The 19,939-nt window shown below is 42.8% G+C and overlaps 1 protein-coding gene across 4 annotated transcripts in view; it reads left to right on the forward strand.

Annotated features, from left to right (window-relative positions):
* The window catches only part of schip1 (schwannomin interacting protein 1), a 221,218-nt gene that overhangs the window by 163,163 nt on the left and 38,116 nt on the right, over positions 1 to 19,939 (forward strand). For 2 of the 4 annotated variants that reach the window (XM_035953303.2, XM_035953304.2), the window contains exon 9: positions 18,603 to 19,397. In XM_035953303.2, coding sequence (XP_035809196.2) covers positions 18,603 to 19,397 — 795 coding nt within the window. Of the gene's footprint in view, positions 1 to 15,329; positions 15,902 to 16,548; positions 16,946 to 18,602; positions 19,398 to 19,939 lie in introns of those variants that run through there. The other 2 variants (XM_023281229.3, XM_035953305.2) reach the window with 2 other exon arrangements.

Here is a 19,939-nt window from a genome sequence, read left to right on the forward strand (position 1 = left end):
TGGGAATAACCTATACATTGATGATACCATCAAAATCTAGCACGTCGTATCTCAAGCCAGAGTTCACACATTCTGCAGGATGCAAATGTATCACCCAAGTCAATAAAACTTATGACTGTATAATACCTTTGTATTACATTAGCATCTTTTCCTTCCCTTTGCCCTTCTGACCAAAGCGCCTAGGTAGTTAAAATGTTAATGAGTTGGATCAGTTTAATAATGTCACCATAGCCAGGCTCATCAATCATAGCTTCATATGGAATACCTTCAGCCTGCTGTGAATGCAGATTCAATGTAAATTGAGCCATTATGCCCCTAGCTTTAAAAATACTGTCTTTATTCCATGTTCGTACATTTCTGTATGTACAGTATAATGTTCTTCTATCACTCCTACTTATAGCTTTTCTTCCTTCTCTGACAGCTTCTAGTGCTGCTTTCCTAGTGTCTCTTTTCAATGTGCATCTTCTCTCCAGGCGTTTCCTTCTCAGTTTTACGCTGCAACCTGCTGTCGTTTCTTCTGTAATTCTTGTCTATCTGACAGGCCCTCCTGTGCAGACGTTCTCACATGTTTTTCCACACATGTTACAGTACACACAAGTATATGCACGCACACACACACACACAAACACACACACACACACACACACACACGTACCAGCGGTGGTGCTGCAGACTCAGTCTTTGTTACTATGACAGTGCTGTCATTCCCATGTAGATGTTAGTTTAGGTGGGTTGAACAGCATGGCAGAGCGCACCATGTCTCTCTGGTCCTCTTTGCTGTTGGTTTGAGTGACAGTGTGAGTATGTATGTGCACTACTGTGTAATACTCATGATGTGGGGGCATGGATCTCAGATTTGGGGATAAAATGCAAGTAAATCATTACATTTTACAGGGAAGTTTTGCTTTAAGATGAGTGAAAGTTTAGGTTAAGTTTTAGGTGAGGGTGAGAGGATTTTTATTAGGTAAGTACTGATTATTGTGGGTGGGGAAAGTCTTTAGGAATTGAATGAAAGGCTATGTATTGTTCTCTGAGCTGAACTGAGCGGAAACTGTGTGTGTCTGTCTATGTCTGTGTGTGTGTGTGTGTGTGTGTGTGTGTGTGTGTGTGTGTGTGTGTGTGTGTGTGTGTGTGTGCATCATTTTTATTGAAGTAGCTTGATTGTTTAGATATGAAATTTGCTGCATCAGCCAAAATCAGGCACTCTCATCTGGTTATTTATTTATAAATGGTTTCTCAATTTAATTTCAAGAAAACATTAGGACCTCCCCTGCCTAAAAGGCTGTTGGCCTTTTGCCTACTGCCAAAATGGCTTTAATACACTGAGCTATGCGCTCTACAAAACTCCTGAAGGTGTCATTTTATCCTTTAAGTCCTCTTTGTTCCAAGTGGCAAGTTTGATCAGCAGCAGACCAGACTTTTTCCAGCACATCACCAGTTCATGGTTTGTCCCCATTTCACTCCTGTTGATCACCGATGGGATCATCTGAAGCCTTGCTTTACCAGAGCTGCTCTGACCCGGTCATCTGACCATAATGATTTTGCCCTTTTCAGACTCACTCAGGCCTTTACACCTGCCCATTTGTCCTGCGTTCAGCATGTTGACTGAAATAACCGACTGTTTGCTTAACATCTAATGTATCAGACCTTGACATGTGCCGATGTTACCAGATCATGAAATATTTTTCCACTCCATCTGTGAACATTTAATTTCCAGGAGACTCCTGTGTGACTATGTTGAGGAACCATGAAGAAACATTTTGAAATGGGAATTCAAAATATGGCAGTAGCAGATTGTCCTACTTTACATTTCTATACTGTGACAGAACTTTTATCCCCATGGCCCACTTTTACTTGTAACAGTATGTAAGTACATACAGGATCAGTTACATCGTAGTCCATGGAAACACACACAGAAACAAGCTTGCATCAAGGCATTATTGTTGATAGCAACAGTTTCCATCAGGCACATGAAGCAGAGTTGAGCAGATCACGCTCCCAAATCTATAATATGAGGTTTTCACTGCTGGAAGTTTGTTAGTCACACATTAAACCTTCCCAGGAGAACAATGGATCCAAATAAAATGCAGTGTATTTATACGTTCCTTCTCACCATGTTTCATCTTTTTGTGCGTGTGTGTTGTGTTAGACAGCTCCATTTCCTTTTCTTCCCAGGCTGCATCAGTTCTTGCTGAGATTACTCACCTGACTCCTGCTCCCAGGAGAGCGTATGTAAGACAAACATCTTAGTCACATAAGTATGTGTGTGGCGCGAGGGTGTGTTCAAAAGCAATGTATTTAACTCCGTTGTGTATGTGATTGCAGTTCTGTTCACATTTGTGTGTCCCTTGTATCCTATACAGCATACAACGGGCCTCATCCATTCGTAATTAGTGTGTGATCGATAGCTGGTTGTTGTGATGCTGTGCGTGGGGAGTCGTGTCGGAGCAGGGGAGCAGTGACATTTCAACGGACAGGGATTACTCTGCTGACCTTATTGTTGTGATTAGAATTCAGGCCCAGCTTCCCTCCAGAGATGACCTCACCTTGTTCACGCTGCACTGGGATGCTCGAGGTTGTTCAAAACTCATCTCTTTCCTCTGTCCCCCTCCCTTTGTCCTCACCTCTGCTGTACACCGCTGAAGCCTCCTCTGCTACATATTTCTTTTTTTTTTTGCTGCATCCGTCTTCACGTGTTATTTCTATATTTCCCACTCTTGCTACACTCGTATCTGAAGACTATTTGTCACAGCACTTGCAACTTCTGTTAAAATGTTCTCTTGCTTTTGTGTGTGTGTGCCGCATAAGTTGCAAAAAGAGGACAAGTGTGAGAGGAAAAAAAAGAGTGACATTTCAAGAAAAGCACATCCCTACTTTTGTGTGCAGTGAATTTTGTCTTACATTTACTCTTCTCACCTGTTTGTCCTGTTGCTCCCTCTTTCTCTAAGAGTTCTCTAAACTGCAATGTCTGGTGGAAGCAGGTAGAAACTGAAAGAAAAAGTTCAAAAGGAGCATTGTAGCTATAGGCAAAGATTAAGGCATAGTGCTACGTTGTGTAACAGGTTTAAAAATCCATATATAGCAATCTGTGGATTGTTGTGTAGCCAACACATTGCTGTTAAGTTTTTCTTACATTTTTACAATCACAAACAGAATCCCAGTATGGTTTAGTAGCTCTAATATCAGAGGTGGATATCTATAAAGCCTGGAAAATAGAAGCAGAAGTATCTGCATTAATGGATATGACAAAGGGGAAGTATTTATTTATGTATTGTGGGAGAATTTTTACAAAATGGCCACTAATGCTGTATACTGTGAAGGTCAGATTGATGGGTGATTCATTCAAGTGTTGTCTCTGTTATTTACAAGTGCTTTTAAAAGTCCAAATGGTCATCTGAAGGATGCAGTGTGCTTCTATATAAGTGTTTTTGTCTGCAAATTGACAATGCATATAAAAGGAAGTGGATAAAAAAAAGCACTGGATTTGATTTTACAGCTACTTTAAACTACTCTGAACAAATATTTCAAGTGGCCGAAAGGATATTCTCTTCTGTATTCATTGCATGCTCCAATTTGAAACCACTCTGGTGATTCTTTTGGCACTTCCTGGAGAGATGTGTATATAAACAAATCCTAGAAGCACCATGGATGCAGTGCAGGCCACAAAAACTAAGACAGCAACTACTCATGCATAAACATGTGCTGCTCTTAGTGTATGTTTGTTTACAATGAGTCTTGTTTGTCTATGCTATGGTACTTCTAATTTCATGATGGCAAGTCCACTCCTAATAAATTATATCTGCATAGCTTTGGAATGGCAGTTCAAGGTTGCATCATCGTCGCTGCAGAATCACTGGGCGACTGGCACACATATCTGGGGAAATGGCCCAGAGGGGCACAGTAACTGTGGGGGGGAATAATGGAGCGCCAGCAGCAGGTGAGGGTTCAGAATTGTAGATTTAGTCGCAGCATTTTGGTTCCACTGGAGGGGAGGGACTCAGTCGGTGGTGGGAGAAATGCAAACCTGTCACACCTGTTCTGTTTGAAGTCCGCTCTGCTTATCAGAGCGTTTTTCCAGCTCAGGGAGCACAGCCGGCCTGTCGCTATGCAGGAGAGGAGAGGATAGAAGACAAGAGGAGAGGAGAGGAGAGGAGAGGAAAAGGAGGCGAAAAGGAGGCTAGAGGAGAGGAGATCATTAGTTATGGCGTGCACAAAGGGATAATGGTATAATGGTTACAGTAGTGAGAGAGGAGGACAGCTGTGGAGCGATGGCAGTAAAAATGGAGATGGAGTGGTGGAGGGTTGGATGGCATCAGGGGAGCATTTCGGGCATAAGAAGTCCTCTGTAGCCTCCCACCGCTGCCAGCTTAGTGATAACATGCATGAGTAGACCTTAGGTGAAAGGAGATGGGAAGATGAGCAGAGAGGAAGGATGGGAAAAGCAGGGCAAAATTGACAGATTCAAAGGAGCAAAGTGGTCTGAAAGCCTCCTGCATCCTCCGTTCTTCCCCCATCGCATTTGTTCCTCACAGGGGGGGCTTGCTGAGGATGTTACTGTCCATTAAAATTGCAGCATGTTTACATAAAACGAACAGTCTTGTGCTGTCTTTACCTCCCACCTCATCTCACCCTCCTACATAACACACACATGCACACACACACATACACACACACAAATGCAAACCATAATTCTGTTTATTTACTGATGGGCGGCCAATGCTTTTAAATGTAAGTTAACATACAGTTTAAAGTCTTTATCCTCTATTCAAGTGACATTGTGCAGACCTGCCTCTCATAAACTCTCAGTGACCTGCCTTTTTCTGTCATTTAGAACAGTCGGGATTCTATTTAAGTGCGGCATATGGGATGCTCTTCTACATTACTTATAGTTATTTCCATGAGCTGGCTGTTTTGTTAAATGTGAGTTGCAAAGTCATGCATACACACACACAGATACACACACACAAACGCACAGGCATGCAAACTATTCACCTAGCAGCTACCATGTTGATGTGCTACCCTGTTGTTTAGCTTTTGAATGATTCAACACACTCTATCGCAAGGTCCATTTGCTGTCTGATTCCTTTTGTCAGGGTGGTTTTCTCAATATTCTGCTGATGACACCCTCCTCTCTCTCTCTCTCTTTCTTTCTCTGCCAGAGAGCTGTGGGCTTGATGCCCTCATGCCTATTTACCCTCCCAGCCTCTTCAGCAGCATCTCTGATGGTGCATAGAGCATCAGTGATGGCACAAAGAGCCTGGAGGAGAGAGATGAAGAGAGACAGTGAATGTGGAATACAAAAGAGAAAAGTAGAACGAGCAAAGAATGGTCCATGGGAGACAAAAAAAAGGCACACAAATGTTTCACTGAAAGGTTCTGATGAAGGAGGAGTGTGACAAATGAAAGGAAGCACATGAGTAGACATAAGAGGAGGGCGTCTGCTCATCATTACAGAGATGATAAGCCCCCCTCATGCTTTATTCTGTGCCAAAATGTTTGAGGTCCTGCTTTTGACGGTGTCTCTGACAGGGCATGCATCTCTGCTGGAGTGGCTGGTTATCATTATCGCTCTTTCAAAGGTTCAGGTTGGCTTGCTCTTTGTACATAATGACTTTTCAGTGGTGAAAATGTTCAAACCTCCAGAGTTAGTTTTTCTGCAGGTGCACTGAATGAATTTGTCTTATTTAAAAAAAAAAAAAAAAAAACTGTCACTCTGGCCCAGTATCACTGTCATCACTGATATCTCCATTCTGCTTTTTCTAAGCAGCTCTGCGATTATCTGCCCTGCCAATCCATGTGGCGTTAGTTAACATAGCAGAGCGAAGATGACCAAGCCAGTGTTGGTGAGTCTAAATGTCTCCTCAGAATAATTTTATTACCAAATGACAGATATAATTGCAGAAACCAAACCACCATTTCACACAAACTGTGGCAATCTATTTACTGATTCTTCCATTATCCATCCACTGCGGTCGTGGATTAGCTCTAATCATCACTGTTGTATGATATAAACCACTTGAAAAAGGAGGCCTTTATGACTTAAACTGCTGTAATCTGATCTCACTTCCTCTGCTGTCTCCTCAATTACTTCATCATTTAGTTAATCTCTTAATGTGACTTCTGTCCACACCAAAATTGGGTGTGAATATGTTGCAATGAAATTATCAGTTTGGTTTGTCATCACTTATGGGAACAGTTGTGATTCAACAAGACAATCCAAACGCAGATGGACGCTGCTGCAGAAGACTTAGCAAATTCTTTGAGAAGTTTACTTGACAGGTGTGTGCAGTTGTTTCTATGACCCTGTGACAAAAAGGCTTTAATCTAATGAGTGATAATTAGCATTGTTTAAAAAAAAAGACAATAATTCCTCCATTCACAGATACTAAATGATGAATCACTCTGTATCATGGTAGTTTTTTGTTTTTATTTGTCAGGTGGAGAGAAAATGTATCAAGGATGCAAGGGTGCAAAAATGCTAATATAAATAATTATTATCTACACAGAAACTTCACTGTCTATAGGGCTGCATTTTCCAGTAGCTTCCTGAAAGTGGAAGATTTTTAGATTGATATGTTGAAGAAAAGTTTGACCCCATTATCCTTCACAGGAGGGAAAACCGGCCATTAGTTTGGACATTGCTGTATATCTAACGCTGCATTTGGGGCAAAAAGCGCAGGGAAGGCACTAAATGAGTTTGTGCACGCAATTAGGCTAGTGGTAATTGTTTTGATTTACATGTTTTTCAGGAACTAAGAAAATAATTAGATAAGCTATTAGCTGAAAGAAAAGGAACAATGCCGCTGCTCAACAAACAGATGATGTTTGAGGAAAAATGGTGCGATACTCTTAGAGGAAAATTTTATTTAGCCTCCTTCAAAGACTTATATTGTTTCAGTTACACAAGTTAGATAATTATAATGAAAAGTTCAGTCTGGAAAATTACTGAAGAATAATTTCAGGAGTCACACCTCCAAATACCAGTGTGCTCCCACACTATATAGAACTTGAGCAAGACTTTTGAGGATTCAAGCTATTAATATATAGCAAAAGAAAAGGTATTAAAAGCAAAGTGTTCTTGCAGCAGTGGCTTTACATATGAAACCTATACTCAGCAACTATTACTTGATGTTGAATGAACATTTAGCTGTCAGTGGAAAGCACATGCTTATTCTCTGTAATTACTGTGATAAACAAAGAGGGCAAAGATTGCAGCTTGTCTGCTGAAGAGCCTGATAAGTAAATTGAATGTAAAGACTGCTCGTTATAATAACACATATAACTGGCTCACATCAAATACATAACAGATAAGGAGAATCTGTGCTGTTTAACAGACTGCACAGTAACAATTAACACTTAAACACAGATTTTTATCTGAGATACTAAGAAAGCCTTTGATATCCTTTCACAGCCTTTCATTATGCCTTTAATTCGTGCTCGTAGAGGTTAAACAAAAGACTAAATTGCCCACTTCAATTACCATAAACAACCTTGAAATGTGTACGCGCACATTTTTTCTCATCATAAATGTGTGCAAATATGTTTGTCTGTATTTATGCAATACTTTGAACCAAATATACATTACGGACAGTGATGCCCACAAGGCATTGTATGTCTTGTTGCAGTGTCCCTGGAAATTGTGTACATATGGAATAGCTCTCTAAGACATAATGCCAGCAGCCAGCGTCACAACAGAATATAGTCTTCTCTTTATGTAGTGACACCTAAACTGAAGGTGTGAAGGTCAAGGTGGTGGTTGCAAGATACCAGAATTTGCTTTCCATAACACACCGACTGCACAGTCCCAATTGTTCCATAAACTAAACCTTTTATTTGAATGTTAATATCACTTGCAGAAACTATTTTGTAATCCAAGGTTTTCTAGAATAGCCGACGTCATCATTTGGTCTTGTGATTTAGGGTTGCCATGTGCTTTGGCCACATGAGCCAGCTGCTCTACAACCTCAGGACACAACATAACAAGGTTTCCACTGGAGCGAAGGCACAGTCACACTGTTGCTGCTTATTCCTTCTCCCTGTACCATCTCTGCAATGATGAGGCCACATGTGAGGCTGATGCAGTAGTATGTCCCCTCTGACAGTCCAGGAGAGATCAATAATTGATTCAGACACGATGCCACCACCTGTCAGGGCCTCACAGGGTTCACGTGTGCACCTGTATTAAATGAAAACACACACATTGTTTTCCTGTAATGATCTACCAACTATCATCTCAGATATAAAATGGAGTTGTCACTCAATCATGTGAAAGCTGATCAGATTTCAGATGGTGTTTGACCTTAACAACACTCTGGTGACCTGGTAGACCTAATGGCTGCCTCTGAGGTCAAACTGTTCAATCTGAAGATAATCAGTGGTTTGACTGATGATGGAGTGGTTCTGAAACCTGCAGACTGTTGTGTAATATGCTCTTTTTTCACTAACAACCCCAGATGCATGCACATGTGAAAAAGACTTCCTGAAAAAGTATAGTCTCCTTTTGTCATAACCCCCATCAACCTATTTCCTGTCTTTTTTTCTGTCTCGTTCAGTCCTCCCCAGTTTAATTTGCTCCTTAAATCAACTCCCGCTGCCTGTTTTCCCTCTTCCTCCCCAATTGCTGGATGTTTGGCTCGTTTATGAGAGGAGGTGGAGAACAGCAGGTGCGAGGCCTGCACAAAACACCAGAGAAGTCATCCAATTTGGTGTGGGCAGTAAATTGTATGGACATCTGCGCACTGCACGGTGTGGAGATGAGCACAGGGCAGAATGGATGCATGTCTCTGCCTGGCTGTATTGCTGACAGGGCACAGAAACAAGCCGAGGAGGGGTGCCAGGCACGCAGCAAAAGAGACGACTGGGACCTCAACACACTCTCAGAGTCTCCATGCCTACATCTGAGTCTTCATTTGCCAGGGATGTTTTCTGCCACGTTGCAGAAACACAGGAGGGGAGGTTAATATGTTGAAGGGAAAGAGAAGTGAGATTAGTATGACCGTCTTCCCTGTGATTCATGAAAATGTTCTTCAGTAACGGCACACAGTCCTGAGCCTGAATCTTTCGTCAGTCCCACAGGATGCCTCCCCAGACTGAGCTAATTGAACAGATTACAAACCTTTCCTTCTTTCCCTCTAATTAGCATTAGTGTGCCGTAGACTAAATGGGTCTGGAGCAGGTCTCGGCCCTCCACTCTTGCAAGCGATTAAGATCTCCTGCCACAGCGGCGACTGTGGTCATAACTTCATTAATGACTTGGCTGACTTTTTCCAACTCTGCTAGTCGCTGTCCCCCCCGCCAGAGAGGTTATGTCTCAATTTAGCTACCCTACAACATAAAGATTTTAGACTGGTTTAAACATTTTTGTTAAAGATTTCTCACTTCTTTACACAGAATCCTTCTGCCTTTCTATGGTGTTTTGTCTAATTTTAGCATCCAGACCACATTGGCTTTGTTTAATCGCGCTTGTCATCCTCTCACTCCTAACTTGAGTCTCAGAAACTATCATTTTCATCAGCACAAGCATGGCTGTAATCATTCTGATTTCTGTAGTGATAATCAACATTATCATTAGCAAACATTTTCATCTTCCTCAACTTCTTCATGGCTGTAATTTTCTTCCTCCTCCCCCTCTGTAATACTGTTGCCTCCTCCTTCATCACATTTATTGCTGTTTGTTTTCTCACCCTCACTTTCTTTATGGTTATGGCCATATGTACATATTCTGGTCTTTTTATATAATTGCTAGTTTGGATTTAAAGCTTCTTGATGAATGTTAAGTTGTGTGAAATGCTGTCTGCCACTGAACGATTCATTTAGTCTCTATAAAGCAAACAAATTTTGTAAGACTGTCTGTCCTCATTGGGCGACAAGCTGTACACTGCACACACTATACTGCAGACTGGAACCTGACGTGCTTCCCATTCAGATGAATCTAATAGCTGTGAGTGTTTGTATATACGTTGGACAAGATGTTGCTCTCACAATTCATTTCACACTTCGTTAGCAAGTGAAATTGTTGGGTGGATATACAGTATGGAAGGGGAGATCAATATATTACAGCCAGGTATTAGTGGTGCAATCCGATATAGGCACTGGGGTTCGACAGATTGTGTAAACACAATTACAAAAACATGAAGGTGCGAGTTATGCGTCACAGCACAGGAACACGTGCAGACACAAATGCACACACACACACACACACACACACACGCATATAGTTTCCCGAGAAGCAAAGAACAGCCAGAAATCCACACAAACACTGCTCTTTTGTTCATGCGGTGTTCACTCACCCAGCCATCTGAATGGAGTAAATCATCATTGTGTTTGGGAAGGAGATTGATGGCCAGTCTCAATGGTTTGGCCACCCATTCTATTTAGAACAGCAGGTCAGTCGGCCAGTTAAGGATCCGACCTCTATTGTGGCCACCTGACATCTCTATTCATCATCACACCGTCTGCATCCTGCTGCTGCCGTCTGAAGGCACAAACTACTTTGTGTGGCACTTTGTGCACATGTTGCAGAAACTGTGGGGGAAAGGTGTGTGTCTGCACGGGGCTGACAATGTAACGATATGAATTTGTCAAACATCAGAGGTTTTATTGTACTGTGTATACTGTGATATCTCTCACTTTGTTAGGTCAGTGTGGGATAATTTAATGTTTCAAAGCAATACTGGATTTTTATCTGACTTTTAAATAAGTGTGATAATGTGCCTTAGCTAAAAAGATACGTTCCTATCTGGTTATTTTATTTCTTTTACCCTCTGAACTTCAAAACTCACCAGGAGGTTTTAAAAAATTGCCCAGATGATACCATTTATCATAGCAAAAGACTGTAAAAACAGAGAGAATTGTAGGATTCTCAATTTTTCATTGTTACATCAGTGCATCATTTGGTAAGTGCGATTCAGTTGAAAAAAATTAACAAATCTGAGCTTAAAATTGTGATGTTTTGTCAAAATCACTTTGTTAAACAAAGATTCTCCAAAAGAAACATTTTTGCTTTACAAAACAAAAGTACATTACAGTACAAAATGTTTTTCTCCTTGGTGCAACCAAGAAGCCATGAATGACTAAGATACATAATCGAAGAAAATCTGTTATGTTTTTTGGTTTGTTTGTTTCATGATTACTGGCATTATAACTTTGTCACACTGAACAAAAGGAATTCCTAAGCGCTCTACTTCTAGTCATTTATTTTGGCAGAGTATAATTGCCTGCTGATATTATACACATTTTCTCAAATATTTTGTTGTGAAATTATTTACTTAAGTAATTATACAAAATAGCTCTCATGTAGCAGCTAAATATGTGTTAAATTCTGAACTAATTCTTCTTCTTCTGTTAATTGTAGCTAATTATATATAATTTTAGAAATACATTCACAGTATTCAACTCAAATTCAGCTGTTTCATCTATTAAATTAGAAAATTTGTGGAATTACACTAAATTTGTCTTTTCTTCTCTCCATTTTCTGGTTAAAAGGGAACTTTTATGATTTAATGATTACAGGTTTTTAGTGTTATTTTACATCCAACATTTAAATTCACAGACTGTTTTTGTAATTGTATCATTATTTTCATATATTTCAGATAAATAGTAATCTGCATAACAAAAAAGAAAAAAATTGCAGCATTATAGATATTTAATCAAAATAAATACAAGCCTGCATACAGCGTGTTTTCACTGTAGTTAAGAGTACAACTTCTCGATGTACAAGCATAAATCAAACTTTAGTGTAAAACACTGACAAAGAGCTACTTGAAGTTAAATAACTTTGTTGGTACCCTGTGGTTAAATTATCTTTTTAAACTGGCTTGTGGAACATGTTAAACCCTGTGATGCTCAGAAGATTTATTTATGTCAGAAAATGACTGCCAGCAAAAAGTTCCCATAATCCTGTTATCAAAATCCTGTATGTACACAAGACTAAACAAGACAGACAAAGAGAAACCCACAATCTTTTGCTGACAGTAGTAGTTTGGGGAAATGTTTACATTTTTCCGTTTACCCTTACATCTTGGCACCCGACCGTTGCATTTGCCGTATATGCAGGAGCTATACGAAGGCATTTAGGTGGAACAAGGTGGATGAAGTGTAGCGATTTCTTTCATGACAGCCAGGATTGGGTCTTCTTTATCTGTGTGTTGAGTCTATTGTGTGGCCTCTTCTGGCCTGGCGACTCTCATAACCAGGCAGGACGTTTCCCATCTGTGGGTCTGGCCTTGTACCACCGTCATGTTTCTGACGCTTCATTTTCTGTCATCCGGTTTGGCCTCGTGTCTTATTTTCAAGGTGAACTCCTTCCGTCAGTCCCTGAAAAGAGAGAGAGAGGTGGAGAGGAAAGTGAGAGAGAGAAAGAGAGAATCCTCCAAGGTCACTTTTGGTGTCTCTCCGTTGGAGTTGGTGAGTTCCTGACAAGGCAGAGACAGGTTCAATTTCTCACCAACTGGCAGGAGCTCCCTGTTTTTTAAACGCCTGTGAGACAGATATAACCAGAGGAAGATGTTCCCCGACTTTTTAGTATTATCTGAGGGGCATTCTTTTCTCGAGCCTTATCTCTCTGTCAGTAATGGGCCTTCAGTGATTCCTGCCAGATATCTGCTGCGGATGGACTGTTAGGCGGGCAGATAGAGCGAAGCTTTCCCAGATACTGTAGATCTAGAGCAGGCTGTTTTTCCACATGTATCTGCCCCTCGGTGACTGGTAAATCTCACAGAATGGCAGCTTGACAGACACCGCACCTCTGCTTAAAGTAGAAAAAAAAAAACGAAAGGCGTGATTGATCCAAGGCGCTGCAAGTGTTGCACGGTGAACTTTCTTTGACCACCACTTCAATCAAAAGTCCAGTAAAAGTCCAGGTGTTGATGAAGGCATGCATCAGGGGGCTTTTGATGTGACAGATCACGGACATCTTCATCTGGCCCTCCTGACTCTAAGCTTGTTTCGGCTTTTATTGTTCTGTGGAACAATTCACTGAGGGGAAGGAAGCCATGTCAAAACTGTTTTTAGAGTCTGTAACACCAAAAACCACTGGAAACTTCAAAGACAGCCAACTGTGTGAGTGCTAGAGTGACCTAAACCACATTGGCCTCCTGTTGACAAACTAATGATAAGTTAATTGCCTGGTGAGCATATGAATTTACAGTCTTCGCATTCTCTCTCAGATAAAAAAACAAAAGTAGCTTATCCTCCTTAAAGGCATTCAGTTAACTCTACAACTCCTCGCTTTGCTTGACTATGACCTATTAATATTTGGGGAATTGGGGAGGAAAAGCGGATTGGGAGGAGTGGAAGGGCTGATAAGAGAGTTGAAAGCAGCGGTGGGGAATGGAGTGGTAACAACAGGCGGGACTCCTGCTGTCTCCTCTTTGGGAGATCCCCACTAGTACTGTCCCTACTGCAGAGTATGGAGAAGCTCAGCCAGGGGTCTTTGAAGTACTTCTCTGTCATTACATGGATGAAGTCCTTTGTGCTGCTATTATACATTTGACACACCATATTTGAAGACAGCCCCCATCCCTCAAACAACTACAAATCCAGGCAGCACACCAGCCAAAAAGTTGTGAGTCAACAACATCACTGTAGTAGAATGCAGTGCCTTTGTATTTCCAAATGTTTGTGATACATTCATCATCAAAACACTTGTTACACTAAAGCCACGGACGACATTTTGCTCCTGCTGGGGATAAGATTAGTTTGTCACACTGACATTGATGTTGCTCTCCAGTTTGAAGAATGTAAATTACCAGCTGCTGCACAAAGAAACAGAATGCAACATGAAGATATCATGCACATGTTGGTGTTAACCCCTCTTTAGCTCAGACACGGCAGCTGTCAGTGTTGTGCATCGACTCGTATGTCTGCGACAGTGAATTTATCCAGACAGAGCATCGCTCCAATGGAGGATTGTGGAGGACTGGAGTTTATCCCAGCTGACATGGGGCAAGAAGTGAAATAAACCAGGAATACAACTTGGACAGGTCACCAGTCTCATACAAAGACACAGACATATGCTTATGGCAAATTTAAAATAGCAAATTTTCCTGCATGTCTTTGAACTTTTAGAGGAAGCTCAGCAGAAAACCACAGACCAGCAGATTTGACACCATTGTGCTGCTATTCCATGTAGGGCAATACTAAATAAAAATAGAAGCTAATAGCACAAGTAGATATTATTAGAAACTGTCATCTGGTCCAAATATACTAGAATATGAGTTTATTACATCCATGTCAATGATGTGCTGAAACTTGAGGCTGCAACTAGCAAATATTTTCAGTTTTGATCAGTATGCCATATCTATGAAACATCAAATTCCTCCTAAACTTTCAGAGCCCAATGTGCTACCTTTGGACTGTTCTTTTATTCAGGCAACAGTGCACAAAATCCAAGCATATTCAATTTACTATTATATCGGTCAAAGAAAGGTTTACAGCTGGAAACGGAATATATTTGTGCTTTAAAAATGACTGAAATGATGAACAGATAACCAAAATATTCACAGATAAAGATTCTAAAGATGAGGTTTATCTATGATTAACTGGAGAATGAACTGAATACCATCCCACTATTGTGAAGCTTGTAATGTCCAGTGTTTGTTGAGGGGTTGATGGTGGTTTTGCATTGGACAAGGGTCTAATTCTGTCCCACTGTTGCGCCAAACACTAGAAAACTCCGTAAATTGTTCAGGAAGGCAGTCGTGAGTGTTGCTGAGAGTGTTCTAGCCTCGGGGGATTCCTGCAGCTCCATTAATCCAATGTGAAAGTCACCCAGCAATATGTGATATTTCATATGTGGGTGTGCGATGATCAACTTGCCCTTTGTGCTGTATCTGAACACTAGTATATTTTTGGACAGTAAAAACGTGCTATTCTTGATTGTGTTTACCTTTAACAGTGTCTATCTGCAGCACTTTGAGCGCTTGAATCCACTCTCTGCGTGCCATGATCTCGACTCAAACTGAATCTTGCAGCCTGGATTGATTTCAGGGCTGTTGCACTGGATTGCACTAGAGGTTGTACAGGTGTACCAATAAACTGGTAATTCAGTGTAAGATGAAAATGATTGTTGTAAATGTGTGAATCCAGTTCTTGTGACAGAAAGAACAGGTCCGGACTGCTCTAAATTCAGAGCAGCAGAAGTATATGTTTAATAATTCACCCAGATAGTTTCCTCCTCTCTTTATCTCTCCATCTCTCTCGCCCAGCTTTCTCTGTACCATTTGCAAGGTCAGTGGGTGCAGAAGGTTGGGCTTGAGTTGTGTTTTGTCGTCGTCACTCCTCAGAGCGGCAGGCTGCGACAGAGAGACTTTATATATGGAGAGAGAGAGACGGAGGCGCCACAAAAACACAAGACGTGTGCCAGCCGGGGGAGAAGCGCGCTGTGGTTTTAGTTTGGTGTTAGTTTCTAGGTAATAACTGAGTGATCCGGGCCGCCCTGCTTGTGTGAAACCTCTGAAAGCCCACAGTGGAAGGGGACGCACTTTACTCAGAGGCTATTTATTTCCCAGCTGACGTGGGAGCGAGAGAGAGCGCAGGCTGAACTGTTGGCTGGGCATCTTTCTGTCCGTGTGCGCCGGGTGGGAGACGGAACAGCGTTGACCTGCTGGGGGATTTTGAAGACATCCACGTTATTATTCATTTTTTTTCTTTTCCTATCTGGACTCCTGGCCGTGGCTCCTCTGTGGACACACTCACAGCGATGACTGTTCTGAATCATCCACCGGCTCTCTGTGATTTCTCCGGCGCAGCCAGCCTCTCCAGCAGCAGCACCGCCGCCCGCCCTTAGAATAAAGCTGCCGGGAAACAAGAAGTCCAAGCACCGTCGCCGTTGTCTAACAGCCGGGATTTACACTTTAAAATGTCTTGAGACGTGGAGGGGGAAGCTGCAAAGATGATGACAGTGAGTATCGGTTCGTTTAAATGGCAGTAGATGTTGTTGTAGCTCCACGCAGGCGGTGACTTTTCCATTTTGACCGATAATGCTGTATTGAGTTGGGGGATCACAGCTGTTGTGATCGGTGTGATATTGGGCGTTTCTGGCACCGCTGTTGCCGAGATCAGGTTCCTCCTGGGACTTTTTTTTGTGGGGGGGAACATTACATCATATGAGTAGCCTGTGAATGACTGTGCAAATTGGAGAAACACATGCAGGATTATCTAATTGTTTATAAGCGGAATTGCCTTTTTTTGGTCAGTGTGTTCATTGTTTGGACAAACTGTGCGCAACCAGACGTAATCGTGCAACTGTCATGCGTGCACAAATGCCTCTCGGACATGCATACAAAGACTGGGCGTATGCGATGATGCCCCTCTTTTTGCAAACCATCTCCAGCCAGGAGTTGGGTGTCTTTGACATAATATTAAACACCCCCCACCCACCCACCCACCGGCACCCGGCTGCGGGGTGGAGATCGGTGCAGCTGTCAATTTGCATGCATTTTTTTGTAGTTGGCCAAATCCAGCCTGTATTGGTCCGCCTGCGCCTCGGTTAATCCCACAGCGGATCAGCTTTACCGCTCCGAGCCTGCCGTCTTGCAGCGCCTTACCCTCTCTCTCTCTCGCTCTGTTTCTGACTCTCATACACTCACTTTAAATGATTACATTATTTTAATCATGTGACCATCATGTAGCCGGTACTGACGCGACGATCTGTGGAGAACCAGGCGCCGTTTGGAGGCTGCACAAATCGGGATAATAGCGCTTCAAGGAGGGAATAAAGGATCGCTGACCGAGATTTGAAACGCGATCGCAGCTTGGATACTCTACTTAGCTGCTCTCCTGCGTTTGGAGTGGAAAACCCACCCGGTTCCTGAATCCGAGTCTTTTTTTTTTTTTTTTTTTTAATAGCACTTAAAAGGGTGACAAAGCCAACATGACAGGCTGGTTCTCACACCACAGAGACTGGTGACCGTGCACTGTTCCAGCGCGTTTGATGAGCACGTCGGTAAGGTTGACCTGCCTTTTTAGCGGTAAAAATAAATAAATACGAGAAGCTCTGATGATTTTGAAATGTTACCTTTATTACGCATTCTCGTGTGCTGTTAATAAAACGGATCTAAGCGATTCCAGGCTATTAGGCCATAAGCGGGCTGCTGCTGTGGTGATGTGTGCCATTAAGTCTTCCCTCCTTCAGCTGTAAACCCAAAGACATTCCAAGAGTTTTTCACCTCAGGAACCCACCTCTTGTTTGAAATAATTAAAAGAAACATATATTCAGAGTCAACCACAACAAATTTGTTCTCCCTATTTAGAACAAGCAAAACTGAAACTAGGCATGGCACTGGTTTGGCACTGATATTTACTCTCCTGCTTGGATTTCCAAACACCTCAGTGGTAATGCATTGTTGTTTAAATAGCTAACCAGGTATTGATAACTTTGTGACTGTGGGCATCCTTGTGCACCAACCTTGTCCCTCCAGAAGCTTCACTTGTCTTCTCTTTGACCTCTTAGTATTTCATGTTAGAAATGCAAGTTCCTCAGCATGGAGTGGCTTTATGTTTCCACAACACATCAGCACTTTTTATATCTGGTCTCTTAAGATGCTGAGTCACGTTGCTTTCCCTAACATAGATATTTTCTGCTTGCCCTTTGACGTCAGCAGCCACAGTCTGCACAGGTGTAATCTAGTGGCAACGACTCAAGAAAGCTCCTGTTCATTAGGGTAATGCTGTGGCTATACAGTGCAATTTCTCTCTCTTGGGTTAGAGGCAGAACTATTCAGAGTCCTTGTTGTCTGAACCGGCAATCAGCAGCCTTCAGAATTAATGTATTTTCCAGGGCAGCTCATATTGTGGTCACTTAGGATTGTGTTGTTAATTTCTCTTTGCTCTGAGAGAAATGTTGATGCTTTGACAATGAGACCCTGTGTAGAAAAGAACCATAACTCTGCAAGAGAAGGCTCAGGTGCAGATTTGTGAGACGGTTGTAAACAACGATGACAGTTTCATTACCTGTGAACTAATCACGCAGGTGAGAAAGTGGAGCTCTGCAGGAGCATCGGAGTCAACGTTAGAGAACATCTCTAGACTCATGTCAGAGTTCGGTGTTGCTGTGCATCGACACATCGCTGTCACTCACTCTCAGCCCTCCAAACACCCTGTTTTGTCCCGGTGGTGCTGTGCAGATGTAGCAGTGGGTGGTGGGATGTGATTCTGACACACTGAGCCACACGGACTCCGCCTTCACTGTGTGTGTTAAGTGTTGCACAAGCCCCTTCCACACATGCACTAATACAGAGGAATGTAAAAAGAATGAGATTATCTGTTAGCATAGTGTACCAAGACTCAGGGTCCAGAGCAGTGCAGTTGTGGGGGGCAAAAGTCTGCAAAAACAACTCCAAAAGAGACAGTGACTGCAAAATTCTGTGCAGAAAGGAAGTTCCTGCGGGACGGGAAGTGCTTTGTGGTTGCAGACTACAACACCGGTGTGATTAATCTAAATCTACACACTTCCTTAGATTCTCTTTTTGTTTTCCTCTTTTCCCTCCACCTCTCTTCATTCACTATGTCCAACTTAACAGTATGTCTCTTGTTCTTCATACCTTTTTTCCCCCAAAAATTCCTCAGTCTCATTTTTTCTCTTTATGCTTTTTTTCTTGAAGGATTATCGGGAGGATGGCATGGACCTGGGGAGTGATGCGTCCAGTCGCTCCAGCTCTGAGTCCAACTCCAACAAGGTCACACCTTGCTCCCCTTCTCTTGACTTGGCCACTTTGGAGGACTACAAATCCTCCCCCTCTCTAGACCTGGTCACTTTAGAGGACTATGAGGAGGACGAGGACTACCAAGAGTATAAGAAGAAGGTGATAGAAGAGTGGGAGAGCGAGTATGGAGAGGACTATACCTCCCCACAGCCTTCCAGTGAGGGGGAAGGCAGAAATGGCATTGTGAGTGATGACGGCACCGGCGAAGGCTACAGGAAGACAGTAAACAGTCGCAGCCTCGCTGAAGAATTCCAGGATGTGAAGACCATCCCGCCCCTACCGGCACCCGGCGGACGCACTGCCACCTCAGTCGCAGCTGTCCCTGAGGAACTGAAACAGAATGGAAATCTGATTTTGCCCAGGAGCAACCAGCTCCACTCCCCCGGCACACCACAGGGAGGCACAGGGACTCCCAAACCCAGCCACCGCAGCTCCAGGCAAGGCAGGGGGAGCCGCAGCAGCAGCAGTGGCGGGGGCGGTGGTGGAGGAGGCGGAGGCGGAGGAGGAATTGGGGGGACTGGGGGACTGATGCGAGGATACAGAGAGGAGGACAGTGTGGAGGAAGAGCCTCTGCCCACCATGGACTGGGCAGCCCTGGAGAGACATCTGGCCGGGCTGCAGTGCAGAGAGCAGGAAAACCAGAACCTCAACCAGAACCAGAACCACAACATGGGCAAAACCAACTACACCTCAGTAAGTGTGCAGCACTGCTGTTTCTGTGTTGTTCCTGTGTTTTAAAGATTTTTGAGCTTTTCTGCTGCTATGTGTCAAAGGTCATCTTACACATAAGGCACTGATGGGCTGCTGTAATCCAGCAGTTATCCATGTCAGATGGACCCTGGAAACATGGGGTCAGGTTAGCTGAAGTAAGGAAGAGGGATTAGTCGGCTAATGTGGCACTAAGCTATGTGGCCCAGCTATTAACCTGACCATCACGGGAGTCTACACAGCTGGAGGGAAGTGGAGGCTGTAGGGGGGTGAAGCAAGGAAACAGGAATTCAACACAGCTTACTGCAGAATCACATAAATATCCCCAGGAAGATCCAGAGAAACTGAAACAAATTAAAAACTAGACCACATAACTCTATGAAATGCAAACTTGTCACATTATTGTTAATGTAAGAGTCATCTGCGCACATAATTGTCATTACTGAAGACTATTGACAGTCCGACACTGAATATTTGCTGCTGACCTGGGAGAATGATGCCTGTGTAACCTAATTTCTGAGAATCTA

This window comes from Amphiprion ocellaris, chromosome 7, assembly GCF_022539595.1.
Source record: "Amphiprion ocellaris isolate individual 3 ecotype Okinawa chromosome 7, ASM2253959v1, whole genome shotgun sequence".
In the NCBI taxonomy this organism is placed as follows: domain Eukaryota; kingdom Metazoa; phylum Chordata; class Actinopteri; family Pomacentridae; genus Amphiprion; species Amphiprion ocellaris.